At 44.0% G+C, this 15,472-nt stretch overlaps 1 protein-coding gene across 4 annotated transcripts in view; it reads right to left on the bottom strand.

Annotated features, from left to right (window-relative positions):
• The window catches only part of FRMD3 (FERM domain containing 3), a 228,837-nt gene that overhangs the window by 47,464 nt on the left and 165,901 nt on the right, over positions 1–15,472 (bottom strand). For all 4 annotated transcript variants that reach the window (XM_004677541.2, XM_004677542.2, XM_012721457.1 and 1 more), the window contains 6 exons: positions 13,637–13,724; positions 11,588–11,676; positions 9,018–9,081; positions 7,861–7,949; positions 3,902–3,976; positions 3,545–3,613 (listed from right to left, as the gene is read on the bottom strand). In XM_004677541.2, the coding sequence (XP_004677598.1) occupies positions 3,545–3,613; positions 3,902–3,976; positions 7,861–7,949; positions 9,018–9,081; positions 11,588–11,676; positions 13,637–13,724 (474 nt within the window). The remainder of the gene's footprint in view (positions 1–3,544; positions 3,614–3,901; positions 3,977–7,860; positions 7,950–9,017; positions 9,082–11,587; positions 11,677–13,636; positions 13,725–15,472) is intronic.

The raw sequence follows: 15,472 nt of genomic DNA, 5'->3' as shown, positions 1-15,472 counted from the left end.
AACTTATAAAGGGGCTCCAGCCCAATAAGCCCAGGGAAAACACTGTCACTCAAAAATATACTTAATGTTCCTGACCCAAAGAATATATGAGCTCAGCTTAGTCTTCCTTAAATGTGTTCAGAACACTTATATTCGCCTCTGGTTGGACAAAAACATCCAATGCAAAACCTATTGTGTAACATGGTGTTGAATAGCTCATATAAGTTACTAAATACTGTACTGAAAAAGAGTCTGCAGAGTACTGACTGACTGTCGCCAATCGTGAGGTTAATGGTCACTACCCACTGTCATGACAGCTTTGTCCCCTGTAGCACTAACCCAGGAAATGACCAAAAATAAAAACAGAAAGTGCCATTTCCGCTGAACGTGTATTGTTTTCACACCATTGTAAAGTGAAAAAATTGTAAGTTAAACCATTATGTGCATTTCATTTTGTAAGTAAGTAATCTGATGGTTTGAGTTTAGAGATTCACCTGATGCTTACACATCAGTAAGCAGTGCACCGAAGGGTAGAACCCATTCATGATTCCCAGACACATGCTTGTTTCAAGATAAACACTACCTCTGGGTGTTCCCCGAGTGGTAGCTGCTATGCCGAGGGTGGTGTGCTCAGCCAGCCCTGGGCTCACTAATCTGGATTGGTGAGTCTCACCAAGCCCCCAGCCTGAGATGGCTTTGGGAACCTTGTCATCAATAAAGATCAATGAACTAACATGACAGTTAGTTGCTTCTCTTTTAAAAAGAAAGAAAAAATGGTTTCAGTCAGTCTACAATTATCTCTATATATACATATCTCCAAAAAAAAGAGAAGTCCATGAACTTGTCACTTTTTGAAGCACAGAATTTTAGGTGGGAGGAAAGACAGCTAAGTAAAGCCTTGTCATCTGCTCTCTAGACTAGCAGTCAACTCTGAACACTGCCAGAGAAGAAGAGCACATTACTATACAATCACTTCTGACACCAAGGAAGACAAAATAAATTAAAAATAGGGCAATTTTTCAAAACAAATAACTTCTTAGCATGCATCTGGCTACTGGGAAGGAATGAGAACCATGTGCATATTTGGAGGTGTGAAGTTGTACTCCCCAAATTGTATAGTTATGTAAACAACCAACAAATAAAAATTTGCGGGGGAAAAAAAAGAGAATTTCTGCTGGAAATGCATACACCACCATGACCGACCACTGCAGCATGAGTTTGATCCCAAACCAGGAAGCTGACCCACATGGCACAGCAGACCTCTCCTGCTCCACACGCTACTCCCCTCAGCAGTGTATTTCAGTACATCTGCCTTTACTGCTCCCCACTCTGTCTCTGGTGAGTCTTCTCACCCCCAACACCTCTGGCCTACACCCCAGTTCTTGTATGCATAAATAAATAAATCTTAAAAAAAAATAAACAGATTCTTGGAATGTCGGAGATTTGTGAATTGCTGCTAAAGAATCGGGCCAGAATAATGTCCTGAAGATGTAAATTCAATGGGCTTTCACACACACACAAAAGTGGACAGTACATGAGAGAGAACTTGCAAGCCAGTGTCTCCAAGACCTGTAGCTCCTGCTACAGTAAGATCCTGGGGTTCTAAGAAGATTCCAGAAAAGGGAAACTATAAATTGATTAATGCTTCATTTCCCATCTGCTCCCTTCCTCCCTTCTACCACAGTTCACTAGAATCTGTGGCTCTTCAAAGTCCATGGACCAGCCACATGGCATCACCTGGACACTCATTAGAAATGCCAGATTCATTCATCAGAATCTGATTTTAACAGGATCCTCAGATGACCCCTATGTAAGTATAGGTTTAAGAAGTCCTGATCCAGGAAGTCTAGATTTTTATAAATAATGCGGACCTAAATTTAAGGGGGAAATATTTTTTAAACCTTTGATCTCATTAGCCATCTGTAAGTGATAATGATGGGGCTCCTGGAAAGTCAAATATTTGGAGTAAGCCACTGTGAAAGTATGATGCTAAGGACAGTCTCCTACTTGTGCCACTAAGGGAATTATCTAGCATCAAACATTACTTTTTATTTTTAAGATCAAACATTCAGTTCCAAGTTGGAAAAACAAGATGGGCCCCCAGGGAAGTCCTGCCTCTAGGCTTCTGAGAGAATGCTAGGGGCTTGAGAGTAGCAGGTGTTGCAGAGAAAAGAGTTCAGGACTCAGAGGCAGACACTGGAGTTCTAGGCTTAGCTCTGCCACTGAAACACTATGACCTCAGAAAATCATCTAACTCCCTCAAGACTCAACAACCCTTTTCTACAAAACAGAAGCATCAAGGTAAGTGGTCTCTGTTGTTATTTCCAGCCCAAAGGTTCTGGAAAAGTTCAAATTATATTTCTTCATTTCTCCTGTACCAAATAACCACAATTTCAGGCAGAAGAGAGGCCATGAAAAGACTATTCTCAGCTTACAAAGGACTGTTTCCTTGGGGAGTACAGTGTAAGACTCGTGGATTTTGTCATGGTGTCCCAGCTTCCCCCAACACAATTTTCTACATGCGGGAGACAGTTGTCCCACCCTCCCAGGTAACAGATTCTCACTGAGTCATGCAGTGGGATGGGGTTATTCTCTGCATATCTGTAGGGATTTTTGGTGAATGGGGTGGGGGAGTGCATGGAGCAGGGAGAGGCTTGTCTGGATTCCTATACCAGGCTGGCTTAGCCATACTTCCTTCCACAGGCCACAGGCCCCTGCTGTCCAAGAACCCTGAGGAGAGTGGACAGGCACCCCGCTCACTCAGTCACCATAGCATAGAGGCACAGGGGAAATCTGAGCCTAAGGGCATGTCCTCCAAGTTCAAAGATAAGGAGAGGAGGACAGGTGCCAACCAGTGTGTGAGAACTTCTATAAAAGGGAAGCTTCTAATGACCTTGCCTTCAAAAGTGGGGGTTACCATGATGAGAATGTTCAATTTTAGATACTCAGTGTTTGAGGATTTAAAATGTACGATGATCTGTATAAGTTGTGGTTCTGTAACATCTAGTAGGACCAAGAGAGCACATATACACTGCAACCTTACTGAAGCAATGTTTATCTGTGAGCCTGTGGTGAGCAAGTGGCTTAGTCCAAGGAATGGAAGAAGAGAAGAGACCAGGGAGAGGTGAGTATCCCCAAGCCCTCCCAAAGAATGGCCAGTGGGAACTGACCACACCTGGTGAACAGAAGCAAGACAGAGAACATCTAATAGGCCAAGAGGACAAAGCTCAGCCAAGAGAAGCCACTTCTGTGCCTCACACACAACTAATGCCCATTTGTGTGACACTCGGCCAAATCAGGCCCATGACTGTGCAGAGGAAGTAACTCAAAGTGAAGCCCAGCTGCTCACAAACCATGGGCAGGGCAAATCTGAGGGAGATGTCCTGGAAGGTGAGGGGGCTCAGCCTGGACAGGAGCAAAAAGACAACATGGGGCCAGGCTTCCTGTCTCTAGCCCAGGAGGAGAACTCTGCCCTTATTTAATCCCAGATGTCACCATGGATGGAACATTATAGTCTTTGTGGAAGCAGCATTTAAGCCCCTGCAGCTCCCAGAACACCACTCACCTGTGTACCTCCGGAGGTTCTCTCTGGATTTTGGAACTGGCCTCCACCACCTCTTTGGCAACTCTACCACTGCAAAAGATGGAACCACAACATCTGTGCAGAGACACTCAGAGCGGGGGGAAGCAATGTGGCATGTCTCTTTTTATTTTAACTTCACAACACTTTGCCCCAAATGGAGGTCCACACACCCCACCCCACCTCCACAGGAAATGTACTGTGAGCATCAAAAATGAGTGGGGCGGAATGGGAGAACCAACAGAACATGAGCCAAAGTGCAGTAACTCACAAGCCAAATATCCTAACATAAATGGCTGCCCCACGCAGCCCCACCTCCCTGATGGAACCACCGGTACCCACCTATATCGAAATCTGCTTCCTTTAAAAAATATCTTGCTGCTTGACACAGTCTTGATCTGGCTGGATTTTGCATACCTTCAAGAAAAGACAAAGCAGAGATGTTAGTGACATGGGTCCAGCAGGGGACCTATTGAGTTTGCTTCAGGGGATATTTTTGACTGCCAGGAAGGAGTTTTATTGTATGACTGTGCGTGTACATACACATAAACATATGCACTCATACTCGCAGCTGAAAGAAAAGTTCCACAAAAGGATAGTTATTTTCACTGTGTGTGCTGCAACCTGAGCTCTGTCATGCCAGTGATGACCCATCCAGTTCCATGATCCATGACTGCCTCATGACCTACCAAAAAGAGCAGGCATCACTGATGACCAGAGGGGTTCTTTTCCAAGTTCTTCTTGAAATCTACAGAAAGGGGGGCTTGTGTCATGGTGACTTCCCTTGTCTGACCCTACACAGCAATGTAAACAGCCCCCCGAGAACATGGATCACACACCATGTCACAAAGACTCTGCCTACTGTGTGTTGCCTGGATGGGAAAATGAGGGGGCCCGTGTCACCAAGGAAATGGCTGCCAACTGGGTGTGCCGCCTGCTAAGTCACACGACCCTGTGCCCTTTAAAATGAACCTGCCCTGGTGGCTGACTAAGAGATGGGAGGAACAGGTTGCTCAGCCAAGCACTGATTCAGCACCCCGGCCCTACCCGTGAACAGGCTAAAACAACACCGCTCTGAAAGGCCATCCAGAACACGGGTGCCTTGGGTGCCTCGGGGCTCCCACAGGACACTTGGTTTCTGGGATAGCACAGGCTGCCTCCCTGTCGGTCAATTTATGCCTCGGGCAGGCAAACCCGAGTTGTTAATCTAGAAACCACATCAATGAATGATGGACACAAATTGCAAGCTTGGTGGGAAATACACAATGAGAACATAGGGGCGAGGGAAGGTGCCCTGAGGAAGGGAGTTCTGTGCTGAGATCCCGGGTTGGGAAGGTATTAACCAGGGCAGGGTGGTGGACAGTCTGCTGGGCAGAAGACCCAGCAGGTACAAAATCCCCCATCACTGGGAACTGAAAGAGACGATGTCCCCATTGTATCGTATTAATAATTATCATCACTACCACTACTCTCTCTCTCTCTCTCTCTCTCTCTCTCTCTCTCTCTCACACACACACACACACACACACACACACACACACGTTTTCCCCTATTTTAAAGCAGATCCTGACCCTGAGCTGTCTTTATTACAGATTTTGGTGTTAGTCCTAAGGAAACGGACAGCCTTAGTAACAATCTTTCACCTGGGAACTGGTCTCCCGTCCACCTCTCCAAACGGCCTGACCCAAAAGAGAAGGGCACTGGCTATAAGCGATGAGCATGAAAAGTGAACTGGAGAGGTCCGTGTCATGGGTTGGAGATAGGAGCAGCCACGTCAGAAGGCACAGGAGCCCAAGAATGGCGGGGCCCATGAAAGCCACTCCCAGAAGGGGCCTGCCCCCTGGGAGGGGTGCAGACTGCTGGCCAGTGCAGGGTTGTAGCACACACCTCATCAGTAATGAGGATGCAAGCCCCAGCAAGCTGCACTAACACAGGGCTGTGCCCCTACTGTGAGACCACACCCACTTTGGGCCCTTCTGTGCCCAAACTCCAGAAAGGTGGGTGCCTGAGAACAGCGGTCACCAAGTCAGCAAGAGAACAGCTCTGCCTCCCCATCTTTTCTGTTCACTTAGTGGGTCATGTATGACTCAAAGCACCTTAATGTGGTACAGCGGGTGGGGATGCCACCCCCTCTAGTCAAAAACACACACATAGTCAGTCCTTAGTATCCACGGGTTGTGTCTAGATCCAACCAACTGACAGCCGTGAATGCGGAACCCACAGAGCACAGAGAAAATCAGCTTGTTAGTGTGCTCCTGAGATTCAACATGAGTCGGTCACCAAGCACAAAGGACTATGGTGACAGTTCACAGGTGATGTGATGGGAGGTTTACGGGGGTTACATATGAATGAAGAAATCAGCTATTGTACAAAAATAAACAACAATGTCAGAAAATAAAAAACCCATGTTCAAGAGTTGGCAGCAATTCACTTTATCGTCACACCTCTCCCACAGGAGGAAGAATCTACATTTTCAGGTGAGAAAACTGATGCACCAAAGGGCTGAATCCCCTGACAAATGGTGGAGGAAGCAGACTACAGCACAGGTCTGCCTGAGTTCTAAAAATTATGTTTCAGCCATGCAGCAACTCAGGCCTTGGCAAGAGCAGAATCACCTGGAAGGCTTTTTTAAACATGAGTTCTGGTTCAGTCAGGCTGGAGTGGAGCCTCTGTCTACACCCCTACCAAGTCAGAAGGAGAGGCGGGTGCCTGTTGGGTGGGTTTCCTTTGTGAGAAATCATGGGCTAAAGTATTCCCAGCCCAGGCTACAGTTCACTCCTCCTGGAAGACTTTCATTTCTCCCAGTATCTATGCCCCATTTTGTTGCAATACAATTCACATCCCCTCCGTTCACCTCTTCAGATGTATACTTCCTAAGTTTCCATATACATCACAAAGTTTAAAAAAGTTTATCATCAGGGCCTTCCCTGGTGGCACAACAGGTTAAAGCACAGCACTAGTTCAACCCCTGGCCTGGGAGGTGACCTACATGGCACAGCAGACCTCTCCTGACTCACCCGCTGCTCCCCTCAGCAGTCTATTTCAGTACATCTGCCTATTCTATACCCCACTCTGTCTCTGGTGAATCTCTCCAACATGCACCTCTGACCTGTACCCCAATTCTGTATACATAAATAAATCTAAAAAAAATTTTTATCATCAACCAGTGCATCACCCCCCAAAATTGCCTAGTACCCACTGGCAGTCATCCCTATATCACCTCCAGATCTCCCCCATACCCAATCCTAGACCAACACTAACCTACTTTCTGTCTCCAATGATCTCCTCCTTCTGGACATTTCATACACAAAATCATGTAACATGTGCCTTTTATGTCTGTTTCACTGGGCATCTTCAGGACTCATCTATGGCTAAAGATATCCCAGTGCCACTGATCATCAGTTCATGGATTGTATCCACTCTTTAGCTGTCATGAGTAATACTGCCATGAACATTCTTGAGCATGTCTCTGTGATGACCCGAGTTCTGATTTAACTGGGCCTGCACAGGTCATAGCCTCGTAGTTTGCAAAAGCTCTCCAGGTAGTCCAGGTGTGCATTGTGGCTGAGGCTCACTGGTTTTCTCCATGGACCTACAGCACAGCATCGCCTGAGACCTATTAGAAAAAGGCCTGTTGCGCCCACCCCTACCCTCCAATCGCCTCTCCACTTCAGACCCACTAAGCCAGAAGCTGCATTTTAACAAGAGCTGGTGATTCAGGTGCTCCATACAAGCAGTGAGGGGTGCCAGTGTAGGGAGCTAACCTGGTCCTCACCTACGAAGTGTAATACTATTCTTTGACCAAATGCACACCAATCTCCAAGTAAGAAATTCACAAGAGACCACCTTATGCTCTGCAAATAGCACCTTATGCACTTCCAGTGGTAAACTTGGCATAGATAGATGTTGATTTTTTAGTGAAGTACATTGAAAATTTATTATAAAACACTGCCAGTGGTAAACTTGGCATAGATAGATGTTGATTTTTTAATGAAGTACATTGAAAATTTATTATAAAACAATGCTACTCCTCCAATAGAGCCTGTGACATAATGAATGGAAATAACAATATAAAAAAGCCCCATAGCAATTCCAGGAGCACACTCAAGATGGAGCTCAGGACTTGACTGGGTCCCCCACAGTTTGGACTCACCCTGAACAATGGATGTACTTTATAATTCACCTAAGTATAATTCAAGGGACTGTATGGGAAAAAGATGAATGTGCAGCTATTTGCAAAATGTAAAATGTTCCAAGGGTGCTTGTAAAACCTATGATTAAATGAATAAAAAACTACTTACTTATAAAAGGCCTGGTTCTCCACGCCACATTTCCAAAGATGTTTACAGGCAGCTGGTGTTGAAGTATGGAAAGCCAACATAGCTTTTTTCTAATGAAAAAAACAACAAAACATAATCAGTTTATGTTTTTCATGTTTTCCTTTAGGTATTACCCATTTGTGTCTTGCTACCTACTAAAAGAGATGAGAAATAACTGCATTCTGATGTTCTGAAGTGCTGCTGAAATGCTCTTCTCTCCTCCTTCACTTTTTGCAGAAGTTGTTAATCTATTTAGACCCTCTTTCTGATAAAAGGCGCAATCCTCACTCTACAACCTCTCAATCAGTCTTGGATTACTTTAAAATGCACTTGCCTTCCTTGAATAAATAGCATTTGACTAAAAACATAGGTTCAAGAAAATCCACACATTACCCATCCCAGCTCTGAAGCTCAGATTTTCAGTAATCACCTCCCAAATGCATTTACTGCTGAACTCAACCTACATCTGGTAACTCCTATAAGAGGCTCAGGACTTATGGGGCCTCCCTGATAGCCCAAGAAATTAAAGCATAGTACCATGGAGCTATTTTCAATCATTGTAGCACAAGTTTGGTCCCTGGCCAGGGAGGTGACCCACATGGCACAGCAGACCTCTCCTGTCTTGCCCGCTGCTCCCTTCAGTAGTATACTTCATCAATCTGCCTGTTCTGCTCCCCACTCTGTCTCTGGTGAATGCTCTCACTGCCCCTGCACTTCTGGCCTGTACCCCAATTCTGTATGCATAAATAAATAAATAAATCTTTTTTAAAAAAAAAAAGAGGCTCAAAACTTAACGATTCTGTTCATAAAATATGGTATCGACACTGGCTGCAATCTAGCTCTGGAAGTACACTCCACTGGCTTCATAAATCTGTATCTTGGCAAATCCTAGGTAGCAGAAGGTTTCTATTTCTCTTTTTGAATATTATTTCAGTCTTTTTTTTACTCATGGATATCTAGTCATCACTGCTATTGACTTTACTCCTAAATGTGGAAAACCAGCGTTATTTGTTTACCTCTAAAATGTTTTCAGCATAGAGCTTCGATTATCATCACAAACTTTAGAGTCATAATGCTTGGAGGGTACAACACTCACATGCACACACCACCAACAGGTAAGTAAAAAAGCAGTATCTGACCTCTTTCTGGGTGCCAATCACATAAAATGTCTTCCCTTCAAACTTCAACTTGCAGACATCTGGCCTAAGGAAAGAAAATTTCTTTGCGTGAGAAGGAAAAAAAAAATGTGAGAGCTAACCAAAATACTGGCTTTCCCACAGGAATGTGGCTGGCTCACAAATGCCAAACAGTCAGCAATGAAACAAGGTATGATCTTATCATCGGTGAAGGCCTAGTGAACAGCGAAATGCTCCCAAGTGAATTAGACAGCAATTTTCCTCCCAAGAGAGGACCCCCAGGGAGCTCAGAATTATTTATTCCACTTCTTTGTTTCTTACAGTAAAGCTACACCTTCCTTCGAAGGAACTCCAAGGGTTTCATGAACATTAATGACCAAAAGAACATTAATTGGCCAACCAATGTTGTGAAGCAGGAAGAATGTGGTTCTTTCAGATCAGTTAGGGAGATGATGATGATTCACATCTCTCTCCTTCAGCTTTGCACATTCATCTCCTAGCTGCACATCCAACACACTGCAGGAGTATCATTTCTGCTCTTCCTATTTATAAAAGCACAACTTATTAGATCCTGAAATGCTTAAAATTGTGGAAATGTGATGAATGGCACTGCGCAGTCAACGAGTGACTCTAAATTTCATCTTAAGGAACTTGATTAAAATCTGCCTGAAAGGTAGACCCTGTGCAAAGAGAGGAAAGAATTCTATTTTTGTTCCTTTGTCTTAATTTCTGGAGTAGTATGTTCTCCTGTGCTTTTCCTGTGGGGTGAAGAATAGTGAGGTCCTATTGAGCTATTTTATTAGAGGATTTGTGAAAATGACAAAGTTCAATAGAATTTTTAAAAAGCAACTAGGATTAAAGTGGGGAGAATTTTTGTGTTAGTAACACAAGCATGACTGTTACAAACACGTGTGCAAGCAGAGAGTGGGACGGATGGGGCTGACATCAGAACCCCACTAGGAATACCAACACATGAAGCCCAGAACGAACCCAGATGTGCCCATCTCAACACTTCGACATAACCAAAAACAAACCGAGACTACTCAGGGGAGAGACTTGCAATTAATCTGCACTTAGACTTGTCTAATCGTAACCTAAGCACTACAGAGATCAAGCAATCCAGCACCTAACACACTTCGGGAACTCATCTTTCACAGTCCTAAGGGAATAGGAGGAAACACCCAAATTTCTCATGGTCTCCCAAAGTCAGTATGAATCCCTAGGGAACTTATTCAGGAATCAACTGAAGGGTGGTTAACATTCTTTACAAGGTACTGGAAACTCAGTGAAGAAACTAGTGGCACCACTGTATCACACATATACACATACATGCATAAAGCACATGTCGTAGTTGACAAAGCATACCACACTCACACATGATTTCATTCGCCTCTTCCCCATCTTCTTTCCTTCCTACAAGGCAATCAGATATAAATGCACCTCCTTAGGAGTGTGCAGAAATTAAGCAATGTATCTGGGCCAGTAAGAGTGCAGAAATGCAATTTGTAGAAGAGAACAATGGACCCAGAGGGGAGTTGAAAGTACACATTGAGTAAAAGGAAATGATAAAGAGGGTAAGAGAGACTTGGAAAGAATATGAGGCTCTTAGAAAGTGAGAGCTTATCATAAAAAACACAAGAGCAGACAGTATAAAGAGCCAAGTGGATGTTAGCTAACTGATGCTAATCTAGGAGAAAAGGACTGAAAAGAAAGTAGGAGCTAAGAGGTAATTGATAAGAATAGGGACTTGAGAGAGATGTGCTGGAGGAAGTCCTGGAGCCAGGCACCGAGAAACAGCGGCTCAGTGTGAGAGCACTTTCAACCCAGGACTAAAGATGAACTTCAGAAACAAAGGTTCAGGCCCAAGGAGTGAACCCTTCACCCAGGGCGACACAACACGGTCCACAAACCACTCAGGCCTGTCAGAGAGGAGACTGAATCAAGTGGATAGTGTAGACGAGATCACTCCTTGACAGTGCCAGTGCATACAGAATGACAGGTGTCCTTCACTCCTGCAAAAAAAACTGGGCTCCTTGATTGGACAGAGTAGGCACGCTGGCAGCCACTCTGCCCACCTCCACTGCTCCTGCCTTGACTTCATTCTTCTGCCAGGCATGTGTTCATGCAGTATGCTCTTTCTAGCCCCAAGAGGATGGATTTGATTTGACCCACTCGTCTTGGAGTTCCCATTCTTCTGGAAAGCGCTGGTTTAAGTAACAAATAGCCCCATCCTGCTCAAAGGAATGCACAGGAAGTCTCCTGCAGGGCTTCAGAGCCGGTTAGGATCACTTTAACAGAGGAGGGATCCCTCTCCTCCAGGCTGTGAGAGTCACTGTGTGAGGCTGAGGTGGCCACAGCTGCCCAAGGGCCACCTTAGGAGAATGAGCTTGATACCAGCATTAGCATCCAGGGCTAGCAGGGAAGAAAAGGGAGAGAACTGAGCCCTTTGGGTCTGCAGTTTTGTTATCTTAATAATCACAACAATGATGATAATATTAAAAAATAAATTCAAAGGCAGGAAAGACAGACAAGCAAAGAAAAATAGTAAATCAGTTTTCCAGAGATATACTCACCATTTTATCAAGTGGATTCTCTTATTTCCCTGGAATACCACAAAGCCTGCAGCAGTGAATCCTAAAAAAGTTGTTGTGCCTGTTGAATCCTGAAAAAATGAAAATGTATTAGAAAAATAAAAAATTTATAGAGGAAAATAAAAACGGAATGTGTATTCACTCTCACCCTGGGTTAATTATAGTAATTATAACAATAAACTAATTTCCTGTGATGGGAATTCTAAGGGCATGACTCTAAAATCTAGGTGAAGTCCAGGAATATGTAACTTTCCGCTCTGTGTTTTTTTTTTTAATTTATTTTATGTATGCACATAAGACCTGGGGTGTAGGCCAGAGGTGCAGGGGGTGAGAGGATTCACCAGAGACACAATGGCGAGCAGAACAGGTGGATTGATTGAAATACACTGCTGAGGGGAGCAGTGGGTGGGTCAGGAGAGGTCTGCTGTGTCATGTGGGTCACCTCCCCAGCCGGGGATGGAACTCAGGCCGCCGCAGTCACTGGCAACAGCTTGACCACACTGAGACTGTAACTCCTGCACCATCAGGGAGGCTGCCTTCCCCCTTTGAGGTAAAAAACTTCTGCTTCACCTCTCCTGGGACCACACAGATCAGCCCCAAACTACTATGTCTGCTTCCAAGCATCTTCTGGAGCCACCTAGGTCCTCAGCTTTGCCCTGTAACATGGGCAAACTGTTCTTGGTTGCATTAGCATTGAAATGGAGACTACAATGAAACCAACATCCCGAGTATCTAATCTAAATTGATTCAATCCACACATGGTTTCTGGCAATCTCAGTACAAAAATATGCCCAGAAATGCCCTGACTTCAGATGGAAAAACAGCATTTCATAGATAAGTGAAGGCAAAGGAACAACAATGAAATCAAGTCAGTCTCTGAATAATAAACACACTTAGATTCCATAAAGTCTAATTCACAGAATGGAATAATCCAATTTATACCATGACTAGGAAGAGACACTGGCAAATACTCTGATAGCTGAGTGAGCAGAGCAAGAGGCACATCCCCACGACTCCAGGACTTCAGGTGCTCTGCTGTGCCTGCATACTGGGGTCCTCTGGGAGCCTGGTCTCCATCCCCACGGATGCTGACAAGTTGGACCCAGGAGTCAGTGAAGCTTCAAGAAGCTTCGCGGGAGCCACCTGAGCTGAGAACTCTAAGACTAGAACTTTACCAAATCCTACCAGCTGAATGCATCTGGGGAAAGACAGTCCAGTGTGACTCAGTAACTTACCTTTAACACCTTGCCTGATACAAATGCTTCGTGGAGGATTCAGGGTGGTGTCTATTGCTACTCAAGGTAGGATATGGAAAGGAGAATGCTGCCTTCATAGTACGTTGTTGGAAAATGCGTACGTGAGAATCACTTTGGGAGCTTTTTCAACAGGCAGCCTCCCCAGATGCACCCCCAGTAAGTTTGATTCAGTAGCTCAGTGCTGGGGCCAGGTGATACTGACATACTTGTCTGTGTTCGTGCTTGAGAGAAATACTGTCAAAGGAGTAAACATTCCCACCCACCCCATCAACAAGGAGAACTTTCTTTTGGGAATGATTGAGTAGGTTATTTTGAGAGGAATGCTCAAAAAATGTTTCCATTTAAATTAGTGGTAATAGCATTGCCAGACCCCCCAAAATAACCTACCAAATCAAAGAGGAATGTTCTACTTTGAAAAGCAGGGGGAACCTTAAAAGAAAACAACAAATACTCCTAATATAAAAATACAATTTCAAATCTCTCCTTTTTCTTCCACTTTTCCTTCTTTTAAGGCTGCCTTCTTGCTGGCAATGGCCTTGAAAATAAATCTCTTAGGATCCTGTAACTTTGTCATTAAACCACCCATTTAATGTATGTTTGTTTAGGAAAAGTGGCTACCACATAGCAATTAACAAGTAACTGGAATACTCCGATGGATCTAATCAACTGAAGCATTTGATTGAAGCCTACCTCTGTCTCTTCCCATTAGGGGCAGTGGGTCAGGTGTGGAAATGACCTAGGAGTGGGCTGTCAACCTACTATAAGGGGCAGTTACCTTGCATGGGTGAGGATCCACCCCATAGGTTTCCAAAGTGTGAGCTTTCAGAAGTAGATTAAATTCAGCAACCGGTGGACTCTGGCCTCTAAAATCACAAAAGGAAGGTTTGGGGTATTAATATGGAAAATGATAGAAATAGGGCATCCCTTCATTCAGTAAAATGTGAGCACCTACTAAACAGCAATTGGTGAGACTGATCATTATTTCTCACCACAAGAAGCCCTTTGCTGAGATATCTGACCTTGTGTTCTTTGGCTAATTGTTCCATAATAAACCCACATGTACTCTGAGGACTCCAGTGACCTGCACTGTTAATCAAGGTTATCAAGTTACCAATACGCAGGCCCTTGCAAATTCATTCTTAATAGGAAATAATATTCAGCATCAGTTCTTTCCTTCTTATTTTAAAATTGTTATCTATAGTGAAAAGGCATTTCTTCTTGTTCAGGGAAGAAAGTGGACAACCTGTTACCCCATCAACAAGCACAAACAGAGTCATCTGGGTAAGATCTGTCAGCGATTCCACTGGAAAGCCCTGGGATTTGAAAGGAAATCTCAGTCATTAGTCCTAGCACCGTCCTTGAGGGTGGTAAACAAGTTCTTGGCCTCAGGAGGGTGAAAGAGCTACAAATATAGATAACTGTGAAAAGCCTTTTTGGGGCTACTTTCCAAACCAGGATCTGTGAGGCATTTCGAAGACCCCACTTCAACAAACATTAGTATTCCACAGGTATCTTGGAAAACTGAGCCATTCCCCAGAGATAAATATATAACCCTAACAGCCCAGAGAAGTTTGCTAAGGAAGCAACAGGAATTGATTTTTTTACTTTCAATGCATAAAACTGTATTGCAATATTAAAATCTGTTTCCCTGACAGCTTCTCCTCAAAGATGGGTATTTCCCTTAAGATAGCCAAGAATCACCACACCCTACAATCAAAAAACAGCACTCTACCCGCCTTCTCTCTAAAGACTTTTGAGATCGTCTTTTTACCCTGAATGTACTGAAATTTTACTCTGACATGTCTGAGGAGCATTTTATTCATGAGAAGCACTGAGAAAACTTTTAATCCAACAATTCACATCTTTCCTCCATTTCTTCATCTTTTCTTCCCTTCCCACCTCTCTCATTCCCTCCATTTCACTCTTCTCTTCTTTAAGACCTTAGTAATGGGACTTTGAAATACCTAGCTCTATCCTCCGTGTCTTTTAACCTTTGTTTCCAGCTTTTAATCACTAACCACACATACCATAGTCTTCATTCTTTTTATTTCAAACTTCCAGTTTGTTTTTCTGCACACATTCTGTTTCTCATCTCATTTGATTTTTTTTAAATATCAGTCAGTACTCAGTTTCCAAGGTAATGATTATATAGCCTTAAAGAAGTTGCCTGATTTTATTTTATGAAATAAATTCCTCCTGTTCCTCTGAGGAGATTTGCTTCAATTCTTTTAAAGTCTAATCCTCTGCTCCATTAATACCTTATCACTGGAGAAAGTCCTTTGGTTTGCTGCATCAGTTTTATTTATTGAGTTTGCATTTCTTGACAGGTTTGGTGAATCTTGGCCCTAGATACTCATCTTTCTAACACAATGGCCTACAAAGATTGTAGAGATGGGTAGTGGTGGGAGGGGATTCACCTTGTGGGAAGAGCCAGTAACTCTCCAGGCTCAGCTTTCAGTTCCCCTTGCCACACACTGTAAGCCTCCAGCAAGCCTGCTGTTGCCTATGACCTAATGCAAAGGAACTAGAAGAGGTAAAGTGCCACCCACAGCCCCCAGCCACAGATGTTCTTACCCACAACCATCATGGCCGCTCCTGTATCTGCAGCCCA

Source organism: Condylura cristata, unplaced genomic scaffold (genome assembly GCF_000260355.1).
Source record: "Condylura cristata isolate star-nosed mole 26May11 unplaced genomic scaffold, ConCri1.0 scaffold00006, whole genome shotgun sequence".
Lineage (NCBI taxonomy): Eukaryota > Metazoa > Chordata > Mammalia > Eulipotyphla > Talpidae > Condylura > Condylura cristata.
The sequence above is the reverse complement of the archived record's forward strand: the minus strand, read 5'-3'. Positions and strand labels throughout refer to the sequence as shown.